This window comes from Capra hircus, chromosome 17, assembly GCF_001704415.2.
Source record: "Capra hircus breed San Clemente chromosome 17, ASM170441v1, whole genome shotgun sequence".
Lineage (NCBI taxonomy): Eukaryota > Metazoa > Chordata > Mammalia > Artiodactyla > Bovidae > Capra > Capra hircus.
Genome location: NC_030824.1, coordinates 27,597,049 through 27,616,557, shown reverse-complemented (window position 1 = coordinate 27,616,557; position 19,509 = coordinate 27,597,049). Strand labels below are relative to the sequence as shown.

The 19,509-nt window shown below is 38.2% G+C and overlaps 1 protein-coding gene across 1 annotated transcript in view; it reads right to left on the bottom strand.

Annotated features, from left to right (window-relative positions):
• Window positions 1-19,509, bottom strand: part of GUCY1B3 (guanylate cyclase 1 soluble subunit beta) — a gene marked incomplete at its 3' end in the record, with an annotated part of 53,498 nt that overhangs the window by 9,457 nt on the left and 24,532 nt on the right. The window contains 4 exon segments of the mRNA XM_018061474.1: window positions 2,508-2,641; window positions 3,367-3,483; window positions 3,929-4,159; window positions 8,522-8,719. Of these exon segments, the coding sequence (XP_017916963.1) occupies window positions 2,508-2,641; window positions 3,367-3,483; window positions 3,929-4,159; window positions 8,522-8,719 (680 nt within the window).

The window sequence follows — 19,509 nt, the reverse complement described above, 5'->3', positions numbered from 1 at the left end:
TTCTTGTAACTAGTTGTTTTCTCTTTCAGACACAATGACTAGAGGTTGACACCAGATTTATGACCCATCTTCAACACGAATTTTCTGTACTCTTGACTTCTAACATGTATTTTTACACACTACTCTAATTTCTGGCTCCACTTTCTTCTGTTACTCTTATTTTCTTTGGCTTATTTGTTTCATCTATTTATTTTTGCTGAATTGTATGCGTCTTTGTGACTTGTCATTTTTAGAAAATGTAATATTTATTGATTCAGTGAAGATCTGGTAAATAAAAATTAGACTGTTTTTTAAAAATTTAGTCTTTGGTTAAAATATCTTAAGGTTACATTACTGGCTTTAATTATTTAAATGCCAAATAACTATTTCCAGTCATTCATAATAATAATTTCTCTAAACTGACATAATTGTGTTGTGAATTTACTAAAGAATTTTGGATTAACAAAATGTCTCCCTGAAATATATTCTCAGAATGTCCATTAAAAAAGCAAAAAATGAGCACACCAATAAAGGAAAATAAAACAATTAAAGAGGCTATTGTTGACATACACCCCTCAGGAAAGAAGCCAGATCATCCACCAGTGGTTTCAAGACTGGCCAATTAGTAGAGAAAAAAAAAAAGTCTATAAGTTTAAACTGAAAATGAATCATTAAAATGCTCATATTGAGAGAGAAAATCAAATTATGTCATTGTTCAAAAAACTTATTATTATCTTAATGAGCTGTGTGCTTAGTTCTTCAGTTGTGTCTAACTCTTTGCAACCTCATGGACTATATGTAGCCTGCCAGGCTCCTCTGTCCATGGGATTCTCTAGGCAAGAATACTGGAGTGGGTTGCCATGCCCTCCTCCAGAATATCTTTCCGACCCAGGAATCAAACCTGGGTCTCCTGCATTGGAAGCAGATTCTTTATCAGCTAAGCTACCAGGGAAGCCCCACACTATCCTATCCTCCTGGAACTATACATTTCACAAGTTAAAGTGCTTTTAGTTGGTATCTTATGGAATGTGAGTACCAATTTTTTTATACACACGAGCAGTTCCCATATAAGAAGGCTTCTCAGGTGGCTCAGTGGTAAAGACTATACCTGCCAATGCTGGAGACTCAAGAGACTCAGGTTCAATCCCTAGGTCAGGAAGATCCCCTGGAGGAGAAAATGGCAACCTACTCAAGAATCCCATGAACAGAGGAACCTGGCAGGCTACAACAGTCCAAAGGGTAGGAAAGAGTCAGACACGACTGAGTGAGCACACACACACACACAAGTCCCATATAACAACTGGTGATTATATTACTATGTATCCTATTTCTGCATATGATAATTAGCAAGTAGACTCCAAATTTCTGCCTGTACTTCCAAAGAAACCATTCTCTCCCTGAATAAGAACTGTCTCTATTTAAAAGTTATCTTTCTACCAATGCTCAACTTGGAAAAAGGCAGAAGGAAAAGATATTTATTGATAGCAGATGCAGATACAGTTTGATTAATGGAGGTTATTAATAAAAAATATGAGTTTACATTCCCTAATTTTATCTCTCTTATTTTCATAATATATTCTCAGGGGAAAAACTTCATCATTAGTCTTATATAATCTTTAATACCAGATTTTTTATTATAATTATTATTATATTAATATATTTATAACAATAATTATTATTAAAATTTTAATAATTTTAAAGAAGGCTGCTACAAAATCCATTAATTTTTTCAGAAATTTTGAAACAATATTTTCAAGTGAAAAGTGATTATTTGGACTTTAAATTTTTAATCAATAGCCCTCTAAAACATGCTTTGTCAACTGTTACTAAATAATATGCATACATTTTGACTATACAAATTAAAAATGTATAAAATATTACCTAACAACAAGTTTTATAATTATGTTTCTACTGTTCTAACATAAATTTAGACACATTACTTACTCTGAATTCCCACGTATCTTTTAGAAAAGTGCTTTGTCAAACTATAAAAATGCCAGCCTACAGTTGCACTTCCCTCTGATGTTTACTATGTCACATAATTCACATAAATTTTAACTTAATACTGCATTGTTCATAGCATATCTCAGTTAAAGTAGAAAAATGTTTTTAACATAAAATAGTTTAAATCCAGAAATCATTAGAAAAATAAATTCTTGGTGCCAAATACACCTGTGTATTTATGCCATCATATTATTAATAAATGCTTTGTAGACTTGTTTTCTCCATGATGCCTCTCTGGAAGGTACAAGACTACAGAATTAGCTAACTTCAGATTACATATCCACTGACCTAAGGCATAAACACTCAACAGATTGATTAAGATGTGGCAAATACAAGAGAATACATGATTTCTTCTGAGTTATTATACAAGTTCAACAAAATTATCCTTGTTATAGAGAGATGTCTAAGAAGAGTTGTAACATCTAAGTATACTTTGTAGAAACAATTGAATAAAATGTTATTGAATTTCCTTTTAGCAAAAGATGGGTGCTTATATCCATTATAATTCATCTAAAAGTGATTACCTTGGTGAGCACAGGAAAAGTATGCTGTCTGCTTCAGGCAAGTAGATCATCTGACCCTTGAGCCGTAAGCAGCTGATTTCAGTGCCCGTGAGCTCATCCTCACACTCTGATTTCTCTACATCCAACAAACCCTCCTGGAAAAGGCAAGACAAACAGCCAACACGTGCATCTCTCCCAAGAAGGGCACAGGGACCTCATTCCCACCAAACCATAAGGGAGAACAGGGACCCAGGCAGAAAAGAAGAGGCCTTTCACCGGAGTCTGCCAGGCAACAACCAGACAACCTGACATCACTGCAGAAATGCAAACTGAACCCACGAAGAGAGAAGCTTTGCTACTTTGACATCCTTGTGGCAATTCTATGACTCTCATTTCTCATTTTCCATGAAGCAGATGGTAAAGAAGCAGTCTGCAACGTGGGAGACCTGGGTTTGATCCCTGGGTTAGGAAGATCCCTTGGAGAAGGACATAGCAACCTACTCCAGTATTCTTGTCTGAAAAGTCCCATGGACAAAGGAACCCGGCAGGCTACTGTCCACTGGGGTCACAAACAGATGGGTACAACTGAGCAACTAAGCATAACTGGTTCACTCATGTGTGACTGGCCCATCCAGGCAACGCATTTTTAAAATTCACTTCTGTTCATTTTGATCCGTGACTAGAATCCCATTGCTCCTCAGACAACCCCCAATTTAGCACCATTGCTTTTGAAATAGGACTCCCTTCGGGGTCTGGTTTTGCTCTCTCTACACCTTCTGAATCTCACAGAATGTTTGTATAGCTAATTATCCCTGTGGAACACTTCTAAACTGTAACAGACCTTACTTCCTCATATTGAGTGAAATAACATCTTGATTACCTTGCTTCTCAACACGAAGACTGTATTGATGTGTGAGAGGATTCCATGGAAACTGATGTCAATGTGAGGACGGACCAGGGAGAAGACAGACAGGAGGCTGCAGTTCCCAGGCTGGAGCTAAAATGCAGATGAAAAGAAAAGGGCACTTAATTAGTACCTTGGTGTATTTTAAATTCCTTTCTTTTGCCTAAAAGTGTCAACTGATTTTCAACATTATTTTCAGACAGCAGATAAACAGTGGCTATTTGCTCAATGATGAATAAATTAAGTGAAAGCTGATTGTTACTGGAAAGTCATTTTCTCATGAAAACAAGACCACTATTTCTGTAAAATTCTCCCACTGCTCTTGTGATTAAAAGAGAAAAAAAAAAGTAGCTGTCCTAGGCAAAGTTGCAGTATGCGCAAACATACTGAGTTTACAGTTACAGTACTTCTGTGATATACCAAGTGCTCCATGTTCCCTGACAGATAAACAAAGGTTAAGTGAATCAGTGGCCACGTATAACAGGAACATTTCGGTAGCCTTTCATCTCAGGCTCCCAGGGAATGCAATGTCCTTTACCTGGGGAAGGACTCTGTAGATGGCGTTGCCACATTGAGTGACCACAAGATCCCTGTCAAATATGATATGAAAGGGAAACGCTTTGCAGAACGTATACGGGCTGATGCGTGATTCCTGGGTACCGTTTTCTTCAAATCTGTCAAGATCTTCATAAAAATCCTCTTCTTTTGACTCTTTTTCTTCAATCAAAAATTGAGTATGATCACATTCTTCATTTCTTTGTTGAATAACCTGGATGCCAAAGAGGGAAATGGTGTTAACTGTCCTGGCATTTCCATTTGGTTACAATATTTAAATACCTAAGAAATTGGTAACGAGAACCACATTTAGAAGGTTAATTTTTAAATGTTTAAATATGTAAATACTGGCGGTGGTTTAGTCGCTAAGTCGTGTCCGAGCCTGCCAGATTCCTCTGTCCATGGGATTCTCCAGGTAAGGCTACTGAAGTGGGTTGCCATTTCCTTCTCCAGGGGATCTTCCCAACTCAGGAATCGAACCCAGGTCTCCTGCACTGCAGGCGGATTCTTTACCAACTGAGCTATGAGAGAAGCCCAATGCAAATACTATATATGCCTAATATAGAAAACTATTTTTGAATACTGATTTAGGAAATTTGAAGACAATAATTATTCACAGTAAAACTGCAAATCTGGTAGGAGTCCCCTAGTGGTCCATGCAGCATCTTTGGTAGAATCTGGAGTAAAGCACCCCCTGTCCCCACAGACTCAGCACCCCCTCAAGCCAGGCACACATGTACGGTAAATGATGGACACATCAGACAGAGCAGTACTGTTTAATATGATAAAAAATGCTGTGTGGAAACAGAGGAAAACTAAATGACAGAAATACATATCTTAAAATATATGTGATGTCTTTTTTATCTATCAGCTAGCAAGCATATAAAACTATAGTGCCATATTAGGTAGGATACAGAAAAAAAAAGAGTCATTTCATTTATCACTAATGGAAGGGTATTCTGATTAATCTTTCTGAAGGATAGATTGACAATATGCATAAAAATCCCCCTCCCCAAGTTATATTCTTTGATTTAATTCTAAATCTAGAAGTTTATTTTATGGGAGTTATCCTGATATGAGCGAAACTCTCTAATTTAAAAAATAACTACATTTCTAAATATTATTCACAAGCAAATACATGCTTAAGGTATAAAAAAGATTTTTTCTTTTGGGTTTAAGAAACTGCAACCAACATGTCCTCTTAAAAAGGGAAAAACATCTCGAGTTGCAGCCAGATCAAAATGGGAGGCAGTTGGGAGAGTATTTCTTCAGTTGCAGCTAAATAAGGGCAAAGCACTGCTCTTTCCCCCCTTTTTCCTTAGTTCACTGCACCAAACTCTGACACTGAGGAACAAATAGCAATTAATATGGACTCTTATATACATATTCCCACATATTGTTTGATGGTAAAATCAGGGTATTACTATTAAAACTTCCACACCAATCTACACTGGTTAAAGATCAGTATTCTCATTTACGATGGGAAAATTTTGCCCCAAGAAGACTCACTCCCTAAAGTCTCCAAAGCAACACAAGGCAATCTAAAAATTTTGATGTTTTACTCTTTCCATTTCAGCTAGAAGAACTGAATTATATGCAAGCCAAGTTTACGAATTCCTCAATTCTACTCTTCTGCTTTGCTTAAATTTGCAAGACAGCTTTTCTGATTATATTTGTAACCTCTCCTTCATTTATCACTTTATGACATGGTCTACTATTTCTTAAGTAGTTAAATTATCTGGTAGCTCCAGACTTGTGAGACTTACAGACTTAAGCATACCTCAGGATGGTGGATGAACCTAGAACCTATTATACCGAGTGAAGTGAGTCAGAAAGAGAAAGATAAATACCATATTCTAACACATATATATGGAGTCTAGAAAAATGGTGCTGAAGAATTTATTTATAGGGCAACAATGGGAGAAACAGATGTAGAGAATAGACTTATGGACATGGGGAGAGGGGAGGAGAGGGTGAGCTGTATGGAGAGAGTAACATGGAAACTTACAGTACCATATGTAAAATAGATAGCCAATGGGGATTTGGTGTATGGCTCAGGAAACTCAAACAGGGGCTCTGTATCAACCTAGAGGGGTGGGATGAGGAGGGAGATGGGAGGAAGTTTCAAAAGGGAGGGGATATATGTATACCTATGGCTGATTCATGTTGAGGTTTGACAGAAAACAGCAAAATTCTGTAAAGCAATTACCCTTCAACAAAAAATAAATTAATTAAAAAAAGAATACCTCAGGAAATTAAAACATTGCCCTTGAAAAAACTAAACACACCAAATATAAATACCAACTACAAATATTTTAGACATCTATTTTGGAGTACTGGAATCAATGAACAACCCATATTGTATAAAGTGTCTACAAGTGATTACCACAACTAAGTAAAAACTTGAATTGTATATAGAGTGCTTCTGCTGTCAACCTCCCAAGCAAAGACTCTATAATCACCATGGCAATTGCAGTTTCCAAGTGTGCACCAGTTAATGTTTCTTTCCTGAAGTTTCTATGTACCTGTTTCTTGCTCGGCTTGGCTAAGTAATTAACAAACCAAGAGCAGACCAGTGTTTACAACCCCCTTGACACAGGCTCCCTCACTCAAGATGAGGTGTTAGTTTGGTGTTAGAATCCAAAGTTGGAAATGAAAGGCATGTTGAATTTTAATTGATTTCCAGTGAGATTCCTAATCATGGATGAATTTCAATCCTTTACCTAAGTTTTTCATTTTTAAATGTCTCTGGATTTGATAACGTCATGTTCCATGTTTCCTACTTTCCAGTAGTAGGAAAACAAAGAATGCACCTGGGGATCATGTCAGAATTAACACAAACTCCAGAAAAGGAAAAAAAATTGAAATGTAATGCAACATTACTAGATTAAATATGCAGGATACTTTCCTAATATAATCAACCTAAATGCTACAAGTTTTATTTCCGTAACACTATACTTAAAGTTTGGGCTTCCCACATGTTAGAATGTAACTGTATATGCAAGAAAGTACACTGACTATTAGACTTTCCATAAAGAAAGAATGACAGTTTAAAAAAAAGGTAAGGAAACTAGAAGAAAGTAGCTGGATTTACTGCATGCTGTGCAACAGCCAGTACTATCCTGAACTAATGTACCCAGGTCTATGAAAATACTGTGGAGCAAGTCTAGGAAGGATGGCTTTTGTGAATAAACACGATCAGAGCATAGGCTTTAAATTGTCAGAATGTGATGGGGAGACTTTTCCAAGTAAAAGTCAAGAGAAAGTTAAGAATCAGTCTCAGTGATTTATTTATACCACTTCTTGCCGTCATTTTGAAACTGTTCAACTGGGCACAGTTCAGAAAGTGAACCTGAAGCCTCTGCAGGAGATGGAGTCGCATTTGTGCTCTGGTGAGACCATCTCTGCTGGAGAACATGACATTTCTTTGAAAAGCAAAAGGCTCGTAGGTTTTGCCTTTTTACTTTGTATTTATATTTAAAGTTGCACTTGTTCACCTACTAGTGTTCATAAAATCCTATATTGGGGATGTTTTTTCTATAATAAAATGTTATCATTTGTGAAAAAACTAAACAGTAATAGGGCACCCCTTCCCCACTTTTGTCAAATTTAGGGCCACTAAAAAATGGCTCTTGTGTTTAAATATGAAGATACACAAAACACAGCTGCCTGGGAGCAGCTCTCTGGGTCAGAAATATAGAAAAAACAATGGTTCCTTTTACTGCACAGTTATTGTACCAATACCTTAAAATCATCACTCAAAACAGTGGGTATCATCAATAACAAAGCAAGTATGAGACCGGGCTTTTACAAAACAGTCTAATTTAAAAAACAAAAAGCAAAACTTCTGGCTCACAAAATGAGATATTTTTTTTCCTTTTTTTTTTTAATTTATTTTTTAAATTTTAAAATCTTTAATTCTTACATGCGTTCCCAAACATGAACCCCCCTCCCACCTCCCTCCCCATAACATCTCTCTGGGTCATCCCCATGCACCAGCTCCAAGCATGCTGTATCCTGCATCAGACATAGACTGGCAATTCAATTCTTACATGATAGTATACATGTTAGAATGTCATTCTCCCAAATCATCCCACCCTCTCCCTCCCTCTGAGTCCAAAAGTCCATTATACACATCTGTGTCTCTTTCCCTGTCTTGCATACAGGGTCAGGGATAGACCCAAAAAAAATCCACAAAGAAGCCATGAACAGTGAAATAATACTTCATATTGTTTTAGAATGTGTCCATGGGTTTTTGTATTCTGAAGGCCGCAGCTAAGCCAGTCACAGATTCTCCTGCTTCCCAGCAAGTGTGATTCCCAGGAATCGCAAATTAAATTTCTCATTGCCTTAAGCAATGTATAAATGGAAAGAAAAATCTGCTCCCACAAGGAAAACTCTCCTGTATAATGCATTCCAAGGCCAAGCATAGAAGATTGCCTGTGTCACCACTGTTATGGCTGATCTACACCTCTGCTGAGGTCCACTAACAGCGATGTCCAAGGGCAAATTGGGAGTCTTTCTAACACTCCACATGTCACCTGTGTTCAGAGGAGCCCCCCTTATTGCCCATTACCTTCATGTCTATTTCAGTGCCATGTATCTGCTGAGCTACTGTCTTGATGATTCCAATGACAATATCCTGCAGCCCTTCTCTCTCTGAGTAGTAGTGCAGGATGAGTCCTTTGCCTTTCTCCGCATCAGTGCACCGAAAGGAAGGTGCCCGCATGCCTGGGTAGATGGTAGCAAGGTGGTCGTGCAGGGCATCAAGGTTCTGCGGGGAAGAGGAAACGGTGATGAGTAAATCCTGCTTCTGAGCGGCAGTCACTCTCAGGAGAGCAGGCTGAGAGAGCAGACAGACTCAGAGCTGAGTCTGGGGGCAGATGGACGGGTCACATGAATGCTCCCAGGGCACGCCCTTCCCTGGATACGTCCTGACAAGGCCAGAACCCAGAGAGCCTGAAACTAAGGTAATGCAATTAAGAAAAGCATCTGTGTGAATGAATGAAGAAGATGGGGTACATATGGGATGGAATACTACTCAGCCTTTGTAGCAACATGAATGGACACAGAGATAGTCACACTAACTGAAGTAAGATAGACAGAAAGACAAATAAATGATTTCACTTAAATGTGGAATCCAATCTATGTCACAAACTAACTTACCTACAAAACAAAAACAGACATAGAGACATAGAGAACAGATTTGTGGTTAACAAGGGGGAAGAGAGTGGGAGAGAGATGAATGGGGAATTTGGGATTAGCAGATGCAAATTATTATATACAGAATGGATAACCAACAAAGTGCTACTATATAATAGCATAGGGAACTATGTTCAATATCCTGTGATAAACCATAGTCAAAAAGAATATATATATATGTATAACAGAATCACTTTGCTGTACAGCAGAAATTAACACATTGTGAATCAACTATACTTCAACAAAGTAGATTTTAAAAAAAGAAAAACATCTTGATTGTTACAGTAGAAATATTTTAAGGAAGGGTAAACAAACAAGGGGGATATAAAAGGATGCCTGAAACAGAAAAAAGAAACAGTTATGAGCTAAAGCAAAGATATGCATATTTACAGGAGTTTGAACAGCTGTATATTTATGTTATGATAAATAGTATGGAATTCTCAAAGTGATCACATATTACCATTTGTTTCTCTAACAATACTAAACCTTAACTATTAATTCAAAAAACTATATCAGAATTATAAGTATATGAAAATGTTAGTATATTCTTTTGTGAAATAATATTTTAGTAATTAAAATCACTTTGGAAATTAAATCAGTCTAATTTCTTCAGAGTTTCCAATCAAGGTACAGCCTCACAGCGAACCTGTGAAACTGAACCTTTCAGAACTGAAGTCTTGGAAAACTAATAAATTTGCAAATAAATATTTTCTGTTCTTATAGCTTTGTGATTAATTCAGAACATACCAAATTCCCACTATCTAGTATCACCCTCTAATATTTAAAAAAAAAAAAAATTTGCTTAAAGATCACCAGAAGAAATGCTGCCAACTATACTTTTGACTTGGCTTTTCAGCACACTCATACCTTCTCAGTGTGTGTGTGTGTATGCGCTACACACATATAGTAGACACACATAGCACAGCACAGTGTTGGAGTCACGGGGAACGTGGCTTTAGAATCAAGCAGACTTGGATTTAAATCATGCCACTGTCATCTCAGCAGTCATGTTCAGATGTGAGTGTTGAACCATAAAGAATGCTGAGTGCCGAAGAATTAATGCTTTTGAACTTTGGTACTGGAGAAGACTCTTGAGATTCCCTTGGACTGCCAGATCAAACCGGTCAATCCTAAAGGAAATCTACCCTGAGCATTCACTGGAAGGACTGATGCTGAAGCTGAAGCTCCAGTACTTCAGCCACCTGATGCAAAGAGCTGACTCACTGGAAAAGACCCCAGTGCTAGGAAAGATTGAGGGCAGGGAGAGAAGGAGGCAACAGAGGATGAGATGGTTGCACAGCATCATCCAATCAATGGAGATGAGTTTGAGCAAACTCCGGGAGATAGTGAAGGACAGGGAAGCCTGGCATGCTGCAGTCCATGGAGTCGCAGATTCAGACGCGACTAAGCGACTGAACAAGTGTCATCTCGTGATAATGTGGCCAATTTACCACTTGATTTCCTCTGATACAAGAGAAAGAACTAAAATGATGTACATAAAACACTAGCACGCTCAGGTGTAGTAGGCAAAATAATGTTGGCCCAAAGATTTCCAGACCTAGTCTCTCTGAATATGTTACCTCATGTGGCAAAGTGGGGTTGGGAAGTTGGGAAGATTATCCTGGATTACCAGTGTGGACAGAGCCTAATCCCATGAGTGACTGAGTCTTAGATGCCAAGAACATTTGCTGGTTATAAGGAGGGAAGAAAGCTGAGAAGGAGGCAGGATTTGAGATGCAGGACACCCTGTGCAGGGCCTTGCGGGGTAGTGCTCTGGGGCCCTACTCAGCCCCCCGTGACAGCCAGTAAGAAAACTGGTCCGCAGGTCTATGAGTGGTTACATGGAGCTGAATTCTGCCAACACCCGAATAAGCAAGGAAATGCCACCCCCACCCCAGTCCTGCTGGTATCTACATTACAATCCAGGGAGACCCCTTTTAGACTTCCAACCTAGGAAACTATAGGATAATAAATCTGTGTTCTTTTAAGCACTTAGGCATGTGGTAATTTGTTACTGTAACAATAAAAAAGCTAATTCACTGATCAAATAGTACTCTATCAACAACTGGTCGTTATTGCTAAAGAGAATGGGAAAAGCAAATGATCTCAGAATACCAAAGGCCTCAGGAGCACATCTAATACCCCAACAGACTCCTCTCACCTCTGCAAGGGGCCAATTCAGAGGGGAATATAGGGACAGGATTCTGTGCTGGGGTCTTTTTGACAGAAGGCAGCAAGCTGGACCTGTCTTCAGAGTTATTTCCCCTCTGAGTTACAGCTTGAAAATGATTTTTCAATAAGAAATAAAATGTCAAATTTTCAGATTTTCTCTTAAAAAGACAGAACAATTTTAAAATGAAAAGGCATTTAAAACTAGGATTAAATACCAGAAATAAAGATAAAGAACATGTTTGGGAAAAATAATATGATTTCATATATATTTCACATATAAGTATTACTCAGTATGCAGAGATTTCAAACTCATATTTAAATGGTTTGTAAATTTCATAATAGAGTTGATTTCAGTAAGAAATGTGATACTTAAGTACAATTTGGCAATAAAGATTTGTTATGGCGTTCTTGGGGCATCCCAGGTGGCACTAATGGTAAAGAACCCATCTGCCAATGCAGGAGACATAAGAGATTCAGGTTTGATCCCTGGATGGGGAAGATCCCCTGGGGGAAGGTATGGCAACCCACTGCAGTATTCTTGCCTGGAGAATCCCATGGACAGAGGAGCCTGATGGGCTACAGTTCGTAGGTCACAAAGAGTCAGACGCAACTGCAGCGGTTTAGCATGCATGGTGTTCTCGGGGGAAAAAAGGAGCACATCTGAAAAGGAGGTGCTGGAGATGGGCTAAAACTGAAGGATGGTTTGCATTCTGAACATTTCAAAGGGGCCAAGTTAGGGAAACAGGATCCAGTAAGACATCAGAAAGGAGGTGGAGCGAGTATAGTACAAGGTGGCTCCATCAGGGCCCTGCAGCCTGGCCCCCGCCACACGCTCATCCCATCTACTCACTGTATGTGCGCTGTATGTGCACCTCATGTCCACTGTATAAAGCATGTGTATGCATGTCTTGCAGGGTGTGTGGTGCAGGCGGGGGCAGGGTACAGAGCTAGATCAGATCCGCAGGATGCAGTCCCTGACTGTAAGCAGTTCGTGGTTTAAATCACCCAACAATGTTCAGAGTGGCTTTGGGAGCATGAAAGGGAGCAACACCTCAGAGTGAAGCCAGGGTCCAAAGGTGACAGCTGAGGCCTAAGAGACTGGCATTCTGACTCGGAGGAACATCTTATCTCCTCAACTGGTGACCCTGGTTTCTTTTTGAAATGCATTCACGCTTAGTGCTAAGATCTTGTTTTCTTCCCTCAATTTACGCCTCTTCTAATTAAGCCAGGCCAATTCTTAACTCAAATACCAAGTGGCCCTGACTCCACCAGAGGCTGCTGTTGCCATGAGAAAGGAACTCCATGTGGCAGGCATTGAGGATGGTCAGTTTACAGAAGCCTCAAGTCACTTTCAGAGAAGGCAGTGGCAACCCACTCCAGTACTCTTGCCTGGAAAATCCCATGGACAAAGGAGCCTGGTAGGCTGCAGTCCACAGGGTCGCTGAGTCAGACACAACTGAGCGACTTCACTTTCACTTTTCACTTTCATGCACTGGAGAAGGAAATGGCAACCCACTCCAGTGTTCTTGCCTGGAGAATCCCAGGGGCGGGGCAGTCTGCTGGGCTGCCATCTATGGGGTTGTGCAGAGTTGGACATGACTGAAGCGACTTAGCAGCAGCAGCAGCAAGTCACTTTACTTGGTAAGTAACACAGCGGGGTTTCCTATGACGAGTTCTTCCCCTGGGAATCCTTTCCTGGGAAGGGAAGACATGAGGTCTGCTCTTCATAACCCTGCCAGACCCCTCACACCCCTCTGCTGATGCTGCAAAAATCTGGTGAGAAAGGAAATCACCAGAAGGGTTTTATACATATCTCTGTTTCCCACAAAGTCAAAATTCAGCTTGTTGCTGCTAAATTAAACTGTTGTTCTTGTTTCTTAAGAAATTTCCTAATGTAGTCAGGCTCAGGTACTGCATTGTGGCTCATTTTACGGAAAAAAAATTTCAAATGAGTCAAACACTATCTTGAAATATACATATTAATTCTTTTCTACTTTTTCTTCTATGAAATATTCAAATACAGTGTATCTTAGGTCAATATGCCCATATCACTTTCACGCTTATCTATTTTCATCTTCAGTCATATTACATGTGCACATTTCTATGTGCAGCTAAGCAGACGGCAGGAGGCGGTAACCATGGTACCATTTACTTTCTCTGCATCACTGATGCTAAAGAAAGTGAGAGATGGGCCAGAACAGCCCAGAACTCAGGTCAGGAGTCACACAGGGACTGGCAATGCTCCCTAAATGTGGAGCCTTTTTTTTTTTTAATTTTTTATTTTTTTTTAAATTTTAAAAATCTTTAATTCTTACATGCGTTCCCAAACATGAACCCACCTCCCACCTCCCTCCCCACCTAAAGCCTTTTTAATTTAACATTTACTTTAAATAAAGTTATTGATGGTACTGAAGTATTAATAACAAAACATTACTTAAATTTATCAATTCAAAGCAAGTGGGAAACCAAAACGCAGGAAGTCAAATGTTAATCTTTTAAGTCTTTGCAGTAACCAATTCTCCAGAGACTGACTGTTTTGTTGAATTTGCTGTTAATTAAATGGACAACTAAAGTGCTTTCTTGGAGCATAAAAGATTTAACACCACTTAATGTAATATTGATTTTCTTTAGATAGTATCTAACCATAAAAATACTCTTGGGATTTCTTTAGTTACAGCTTCCCTTACGGGGTTTTAATCTCTCAGAATTAAAGCTATTACCACTGCCTATCTATTATGAAAAATAGAATTCATGATTAAAAATAAATTATTTCCAACTGAGTACATTAATATTGCCAAAAATGTGCTTTCTTCACAGACTCCAACTGTCTGCAGCAACCTCAAAAGTCACAGAAAAGACGCTCAAAATAGCCAAGAGAAAACCTTGTCTGTCTACATTTTATAATACCATCCATACAAAGCTAATTATTCATCCACATGGTTGTAGCAATATATTCTGAAGAACAAGAGTTCATATTGAAACTGGTATTCTTCAATTTCTAAATATATCCTTGGAGGTGGGTATACAAAGAAAAGAGCTGAATGGTAACACACGTATTTCAGCACAAGTAGATTCCCAGGAAACAGTGCAGCCAACCTCAAATATGCTTTCACATCATTCTTCTTAGCTTTATGACAAGAGAAAACAGGAAGGGAATAAGAGGAGTTTTGTTCATCTATTTTGCCTCAATATATTAAAAGACTGGTCTGAGGTTTTCATTTCTCTTAATGTTCTGATGTAATTTTACCGTTTTTTCTACATGCAAGATGAGAGAACTGTTTCTCAGGAACTCATCTACTCTAAGTCTCCTAGGTTTGTCATTTATAGAAGAAAAACCAATGCTAGCATCCTAGGAAGCAAGTTCTACATTTAGTACATACCACAGATTTAGGACACAAAAGAGATTTACTAGTCCTTTGAGAAATACTCCAAAGATTCATATTTTTAAAGCCTTTGGAATGTTTCAAAATAAATGCAAATTTTCTCTTTCTAATATGGTAAACATAAGCATTATATATATATATATATATGGAGGGAAGTTTCTTAGAATTAAATACCTTATTCCCCTGCTTCCAGGGTATCTAATTAAAAATTCCTTTGATGCACATAAATAGGCGTAGTAAGGCCTTGCCTTAGACGTTTTGAGAAAGAGATTTTTCAGTCTTCAGAAACCCTTAGGACTTCCCTGGTGGTCCAGGGGTTAAGAATCTGCCTGCTAATGCAGGAGAGAGGGTTCATTCAATTCCTGGTCCGGGAAGATTCCACTTGCAGCTAAGCCCGTGAGCCACAACTATGGAAGCCCACGAGCCCTAGAGAGAGTGTGCTGTGCGACAAGAGAAGCCCCTGCAATGAGAAGCCCATCACTGCAACAAAAGAGAAGCCCCTGCTTGCCGCAACTGAAGAAAGCTGTTGCAGCAGCAGCCAAAGATAAAAATAAACAAGTAAATAATTTTTTTAAAGAATCCTTATTCTAAGGAGTCCCCTTAGTGATGGTTAAGCTCAGCCTAGTGGTTAGGATTCCAGGCTTTACCTGCTGTGGCCCCAGGTTGAATCCCTGGTCAGGAAACTGAGATCCACAAGCCAAGCAGCACAACCCCTCCCAAAATTAATTAATTTTTAAAAATAAATCTTTATTCTAGTGGATGGAGAGAAGGGAGCCATTTGTGTTATTTGAGAGCATTACTAAAGTTTAATATCTGGAAAAAGCCTTAAAAATCAATCATTGCAAATCTCTCTCCGCTTAAGGAAAGGAATGAGGCATGGTATTTCCTTTCTTTTGATTCCTCACACATCTGAAAAGCAAGCCCAACAACAGTATTTACTTGTGAGAGTCACGTAATTTGAAAATCATTTTTCAAGTTTTTAAGAAAGATGTCATGTCAGAATTTTAATGTGAAAAACTGAAGCAAGCAGGACCTAGGTAAAGCAGAAACTCACCCCCAGTGATGGGAAACGCCAAGGTCAGGGTGTGAGGGGTATGAGGTCAGAACAAGTCAGACTCAATATTTAATGATACTTTTGTCTTTTCTACTTCAAGCAACTCCTTGAGAAGTAGCTTTCCAACTGAAAAGATACAGAGACTCTTTTCTAAATTAAATAATGTAAAGGTGGCGCTAATGGTAAAGAACTCGCCTGCCAGTACCGAAGATGTAAGAGTCACAGGTTTGATCCCTGGGTCAGGAAGATCCCCTGGAGGAGGGCAAGGCAACCCACTCCAGTATTCATGCTGGGAAAATTCCATGGCGCATGGTGGGCTACAGTCCATGGATTCACAAGGTCTGACATGACTGAATCAACTTAACACAAGGATTTATTTAAAAAGAAATTATACTTGAGTCACTAAAATTATTTAAACAGTATTTTTAAAACTACCTATTATTACTATCATCTTGAGAGAAATTTTAATTAAATAAAAAAATGAAAATAGTCATAAAATTACCTGTGTAAACTATTTCACTTATTATACTGCTTTTAAATTCATGTTAAAAAAATTTTGTTTATATTCACTTGACTGTATTTTGAAAAACTGTGAAAATATATACATTATTCAAAGAAAAATTCTTAACATTCCAAAATATTATCTTCCTTTAAAAATTCTAACTTATCAAATTTTAAAATTTCAGGTGCCAACTAAGGAATGTCACTTGCCACTGTGTTCTATAAGAATTTAGTCCCCGAGCCCTTGTAGCCGCTGACCTTCATTCAACACCCCCCAGAAAGAAGTCAGGATGAGGATGAAGAATGAGGGGAACTGCTAGAACAGGCCCTCAGATATTTTCAGGAGAAAATTTTCATGAACCTGGCTTCTTGCATCTTCCACACTTAGAGAAGCACTAAAAACATTAACTATGATACCTGCTCTTTATGAGCAGCAGCAGCTTTGTACGGTGATGTGTGATTGACTGCATGTCCCTCTCTGCCAACATCACACACACACTGACCTCCACCCTCAGGTCTTTGGGATAGTTTCTCAGAGGCTCCTGAAACGCTGTCTCCCTGGCCATAGTCCTCAGTAAGACACTGATTAAACTCACCTCTTGGCTCTCACATTCTGCATGTTCTTCAAGTAGATACAGATCACAGAAATTGGCATTTGGATGTTGAGAAAAGTTCCTTTTGAAATTCAAAAGTTAAAAATAAAATGAATGGTGCATTTTTTTCTAAAAAATATTATAAATAATTTAGGGAAGTATTAGAATTTCACAGCTGTTCAGGAAAAAACCTCAGCTTTCCCAAAATAACACTTTGCACAAACATTTAAGAATTTTAGATGGGCCATCAATCCCAGATTGCTCCTAGCAGGCTGGCCAAATTACAGTGTTGTCTGTTAGAAGCCAAAACCTGGAGCCAACACAGATTTAAGGAAATCCCATTACAGGCTGAACACAGGCCCTGGCAGAAGACTCTGATATATATGAATTGGGAGAGTGAGTGAAACAGCCCCAAACCCACAGTAAAAGTGGAAGAAGCTGAAGTTTCCAGCTCATGATTGGAGAGTATTGGCTTGCTTTTCTACTGAGATTCCTATGCTATTTAAGCAGGTTCATAATTTAAATCCTAACTGGCCTCTAAGATTACAAATGACTCCTTCATTTTTCAGTAGTCAACTTGACAGCCTTCCACACTCATCTAGCTTCATTTTATGTCTGTAAAATTACTGGGGAGGTGAAGAATATCTTACATGAAAATAATATAACACCACTGAAAGTGGATCAGTAGCCCAGCTGTGAACTGACTTGGATGACAGTCCCAGAGGCCATATACAATCTTATCTTATCAAACTCAGATTAATCAAAGCTCAACTTCTCTATAAATATGTGTACATATGGACACATACCTACTAACACAGACACAAAAAATAAAGGGGAAAATAGCACAGAGAACACTGTTCCAATTATCCACATATCAAAGCACCTCAGACTTATTTGCTTAACACAATGATATTATTCTCATGTTTTTATGGGTTATCTGGACTCAGTGGGAAGTTCTCAGAGTGGAGTGCCATGGAAGTTTGCCATGGAGTCACTATAATGCTCCACCAGGCTGATTCCCAAGATGGGTCACCCAGACACCCGAGGGCTCAGCCAGCAGCACCGCTGCTGTGGTTGAAGCATCTCATTTCATGGTGGGTACCTCCAGGGAACATCCCAAGAGCAAGTGCTTCAAGATACGGAAATTTCAAGAGTTCTTATGAACTAGCCTAGGAAGTATTAAGAATGTTCCTTCTGCTATACTCTTCTGATCAAATAATCACTAAAGTCACCCCAGATCTAAGGGATGGGAGCTCTACCTTGTCATAGGGGATATGGGCAAGCTCTAACTTTTCATGGGGGAGAAGTACAATCATATTGCAGCAATTTTGGGGAAAGACAGCCTGCAATAATGCAATAGGATATCAAAAGCCAAGGTGAGCATGGATTAAGGTGGAATACCATCAGATTGGACATTCCTTACCAGCATTTTATTGAACTTTCAAATCTGATATATTCTCTGCACTATTTTAATCAATACGCTAAAGTTTCACATAGAAATTTACTACAGAAGCAGCATGAAACCACATTTTATTCCTAATTCAAGAATAAGAAAGTGGCAAAATAGAGAAAAAAATTCTTGTGAAATACAGTCTAACCTTTAAGACAAGAAATCCAGAAAAAAATCTATAAAATCCAAAAACCTAAATCAAAATGTCTTTCTACTTTTGTTTATCTTTTTATAATAAATCATATTTCTGGTTACTAAATCAGGAAAAGGATAATAATTAATTGCAAGGATTATCTATTTTTATCAACAGTCCTCAAACTGATGGTTTCACAGAACATTTAGGAAAAATCAATTCTAAATTGTATAATGTATAGAGAAGAATAATTTTCTAAAAAGCTTCCTATAAAAATGTTTCTTATATTTTATTACTTTACCTACTTAGAATTTTTAGCTATTTTTTGTGAAAGTCTTGAGGTAGATTAAAAATAGGCATGATGTAAAAATTCTTAAATTGACTTTGAAAACACAAGGGAGATTGGGTAAACAGAACCAGGAATTTTATATTGGCAGCAAAACCTTTCAAAGGAGAATTGTCCATTATTTAAGCTGTTTAAATTGTCAAATTGTTTAAATACACAAATCAAAGGAAATGACAAAAGCTAAATGAGAAACAAATATTTTTCTGGAACTGAACTACAGATATTATCTACACAGCATATACTTGATTATAAAATTTTTATAAAGGAATAGCGTTATTAACCAGATAAAATAGCCTATTAATGGCCAAATAAAATATATATATACATATAACTCAGAATTAACTAATTCTATCATTCAAAGACTCTTTACTGATCGCCTATTATATACTATGCCTGGTACTCAGAAAACATAAAAATTATTTCAAGAAAAGCAGAAAATATGCATTTTAATACAGTAGTTCTTAATAATGTATCCAACTGAGAGGCTGGGAGAGACACCCCCAAGGAAGGCCCCCTAGAAGAATGCAAGTGAACAGAGGTGCCCGGCCCAGGGCATGGGCAGTGGTCTCCCATGTTAGAATTTCAGTAGCTATTTTATTGTTACCTGAGAGCATCGGATGGAAATGTCAGGGTAAACATTTTGAAAATTTCAAGAGAAATAAATAATGTCAGTTGCATATTAATTAATAAACAGTAATTTGTCACAACCATATGAAAAGGAAATTGGTCT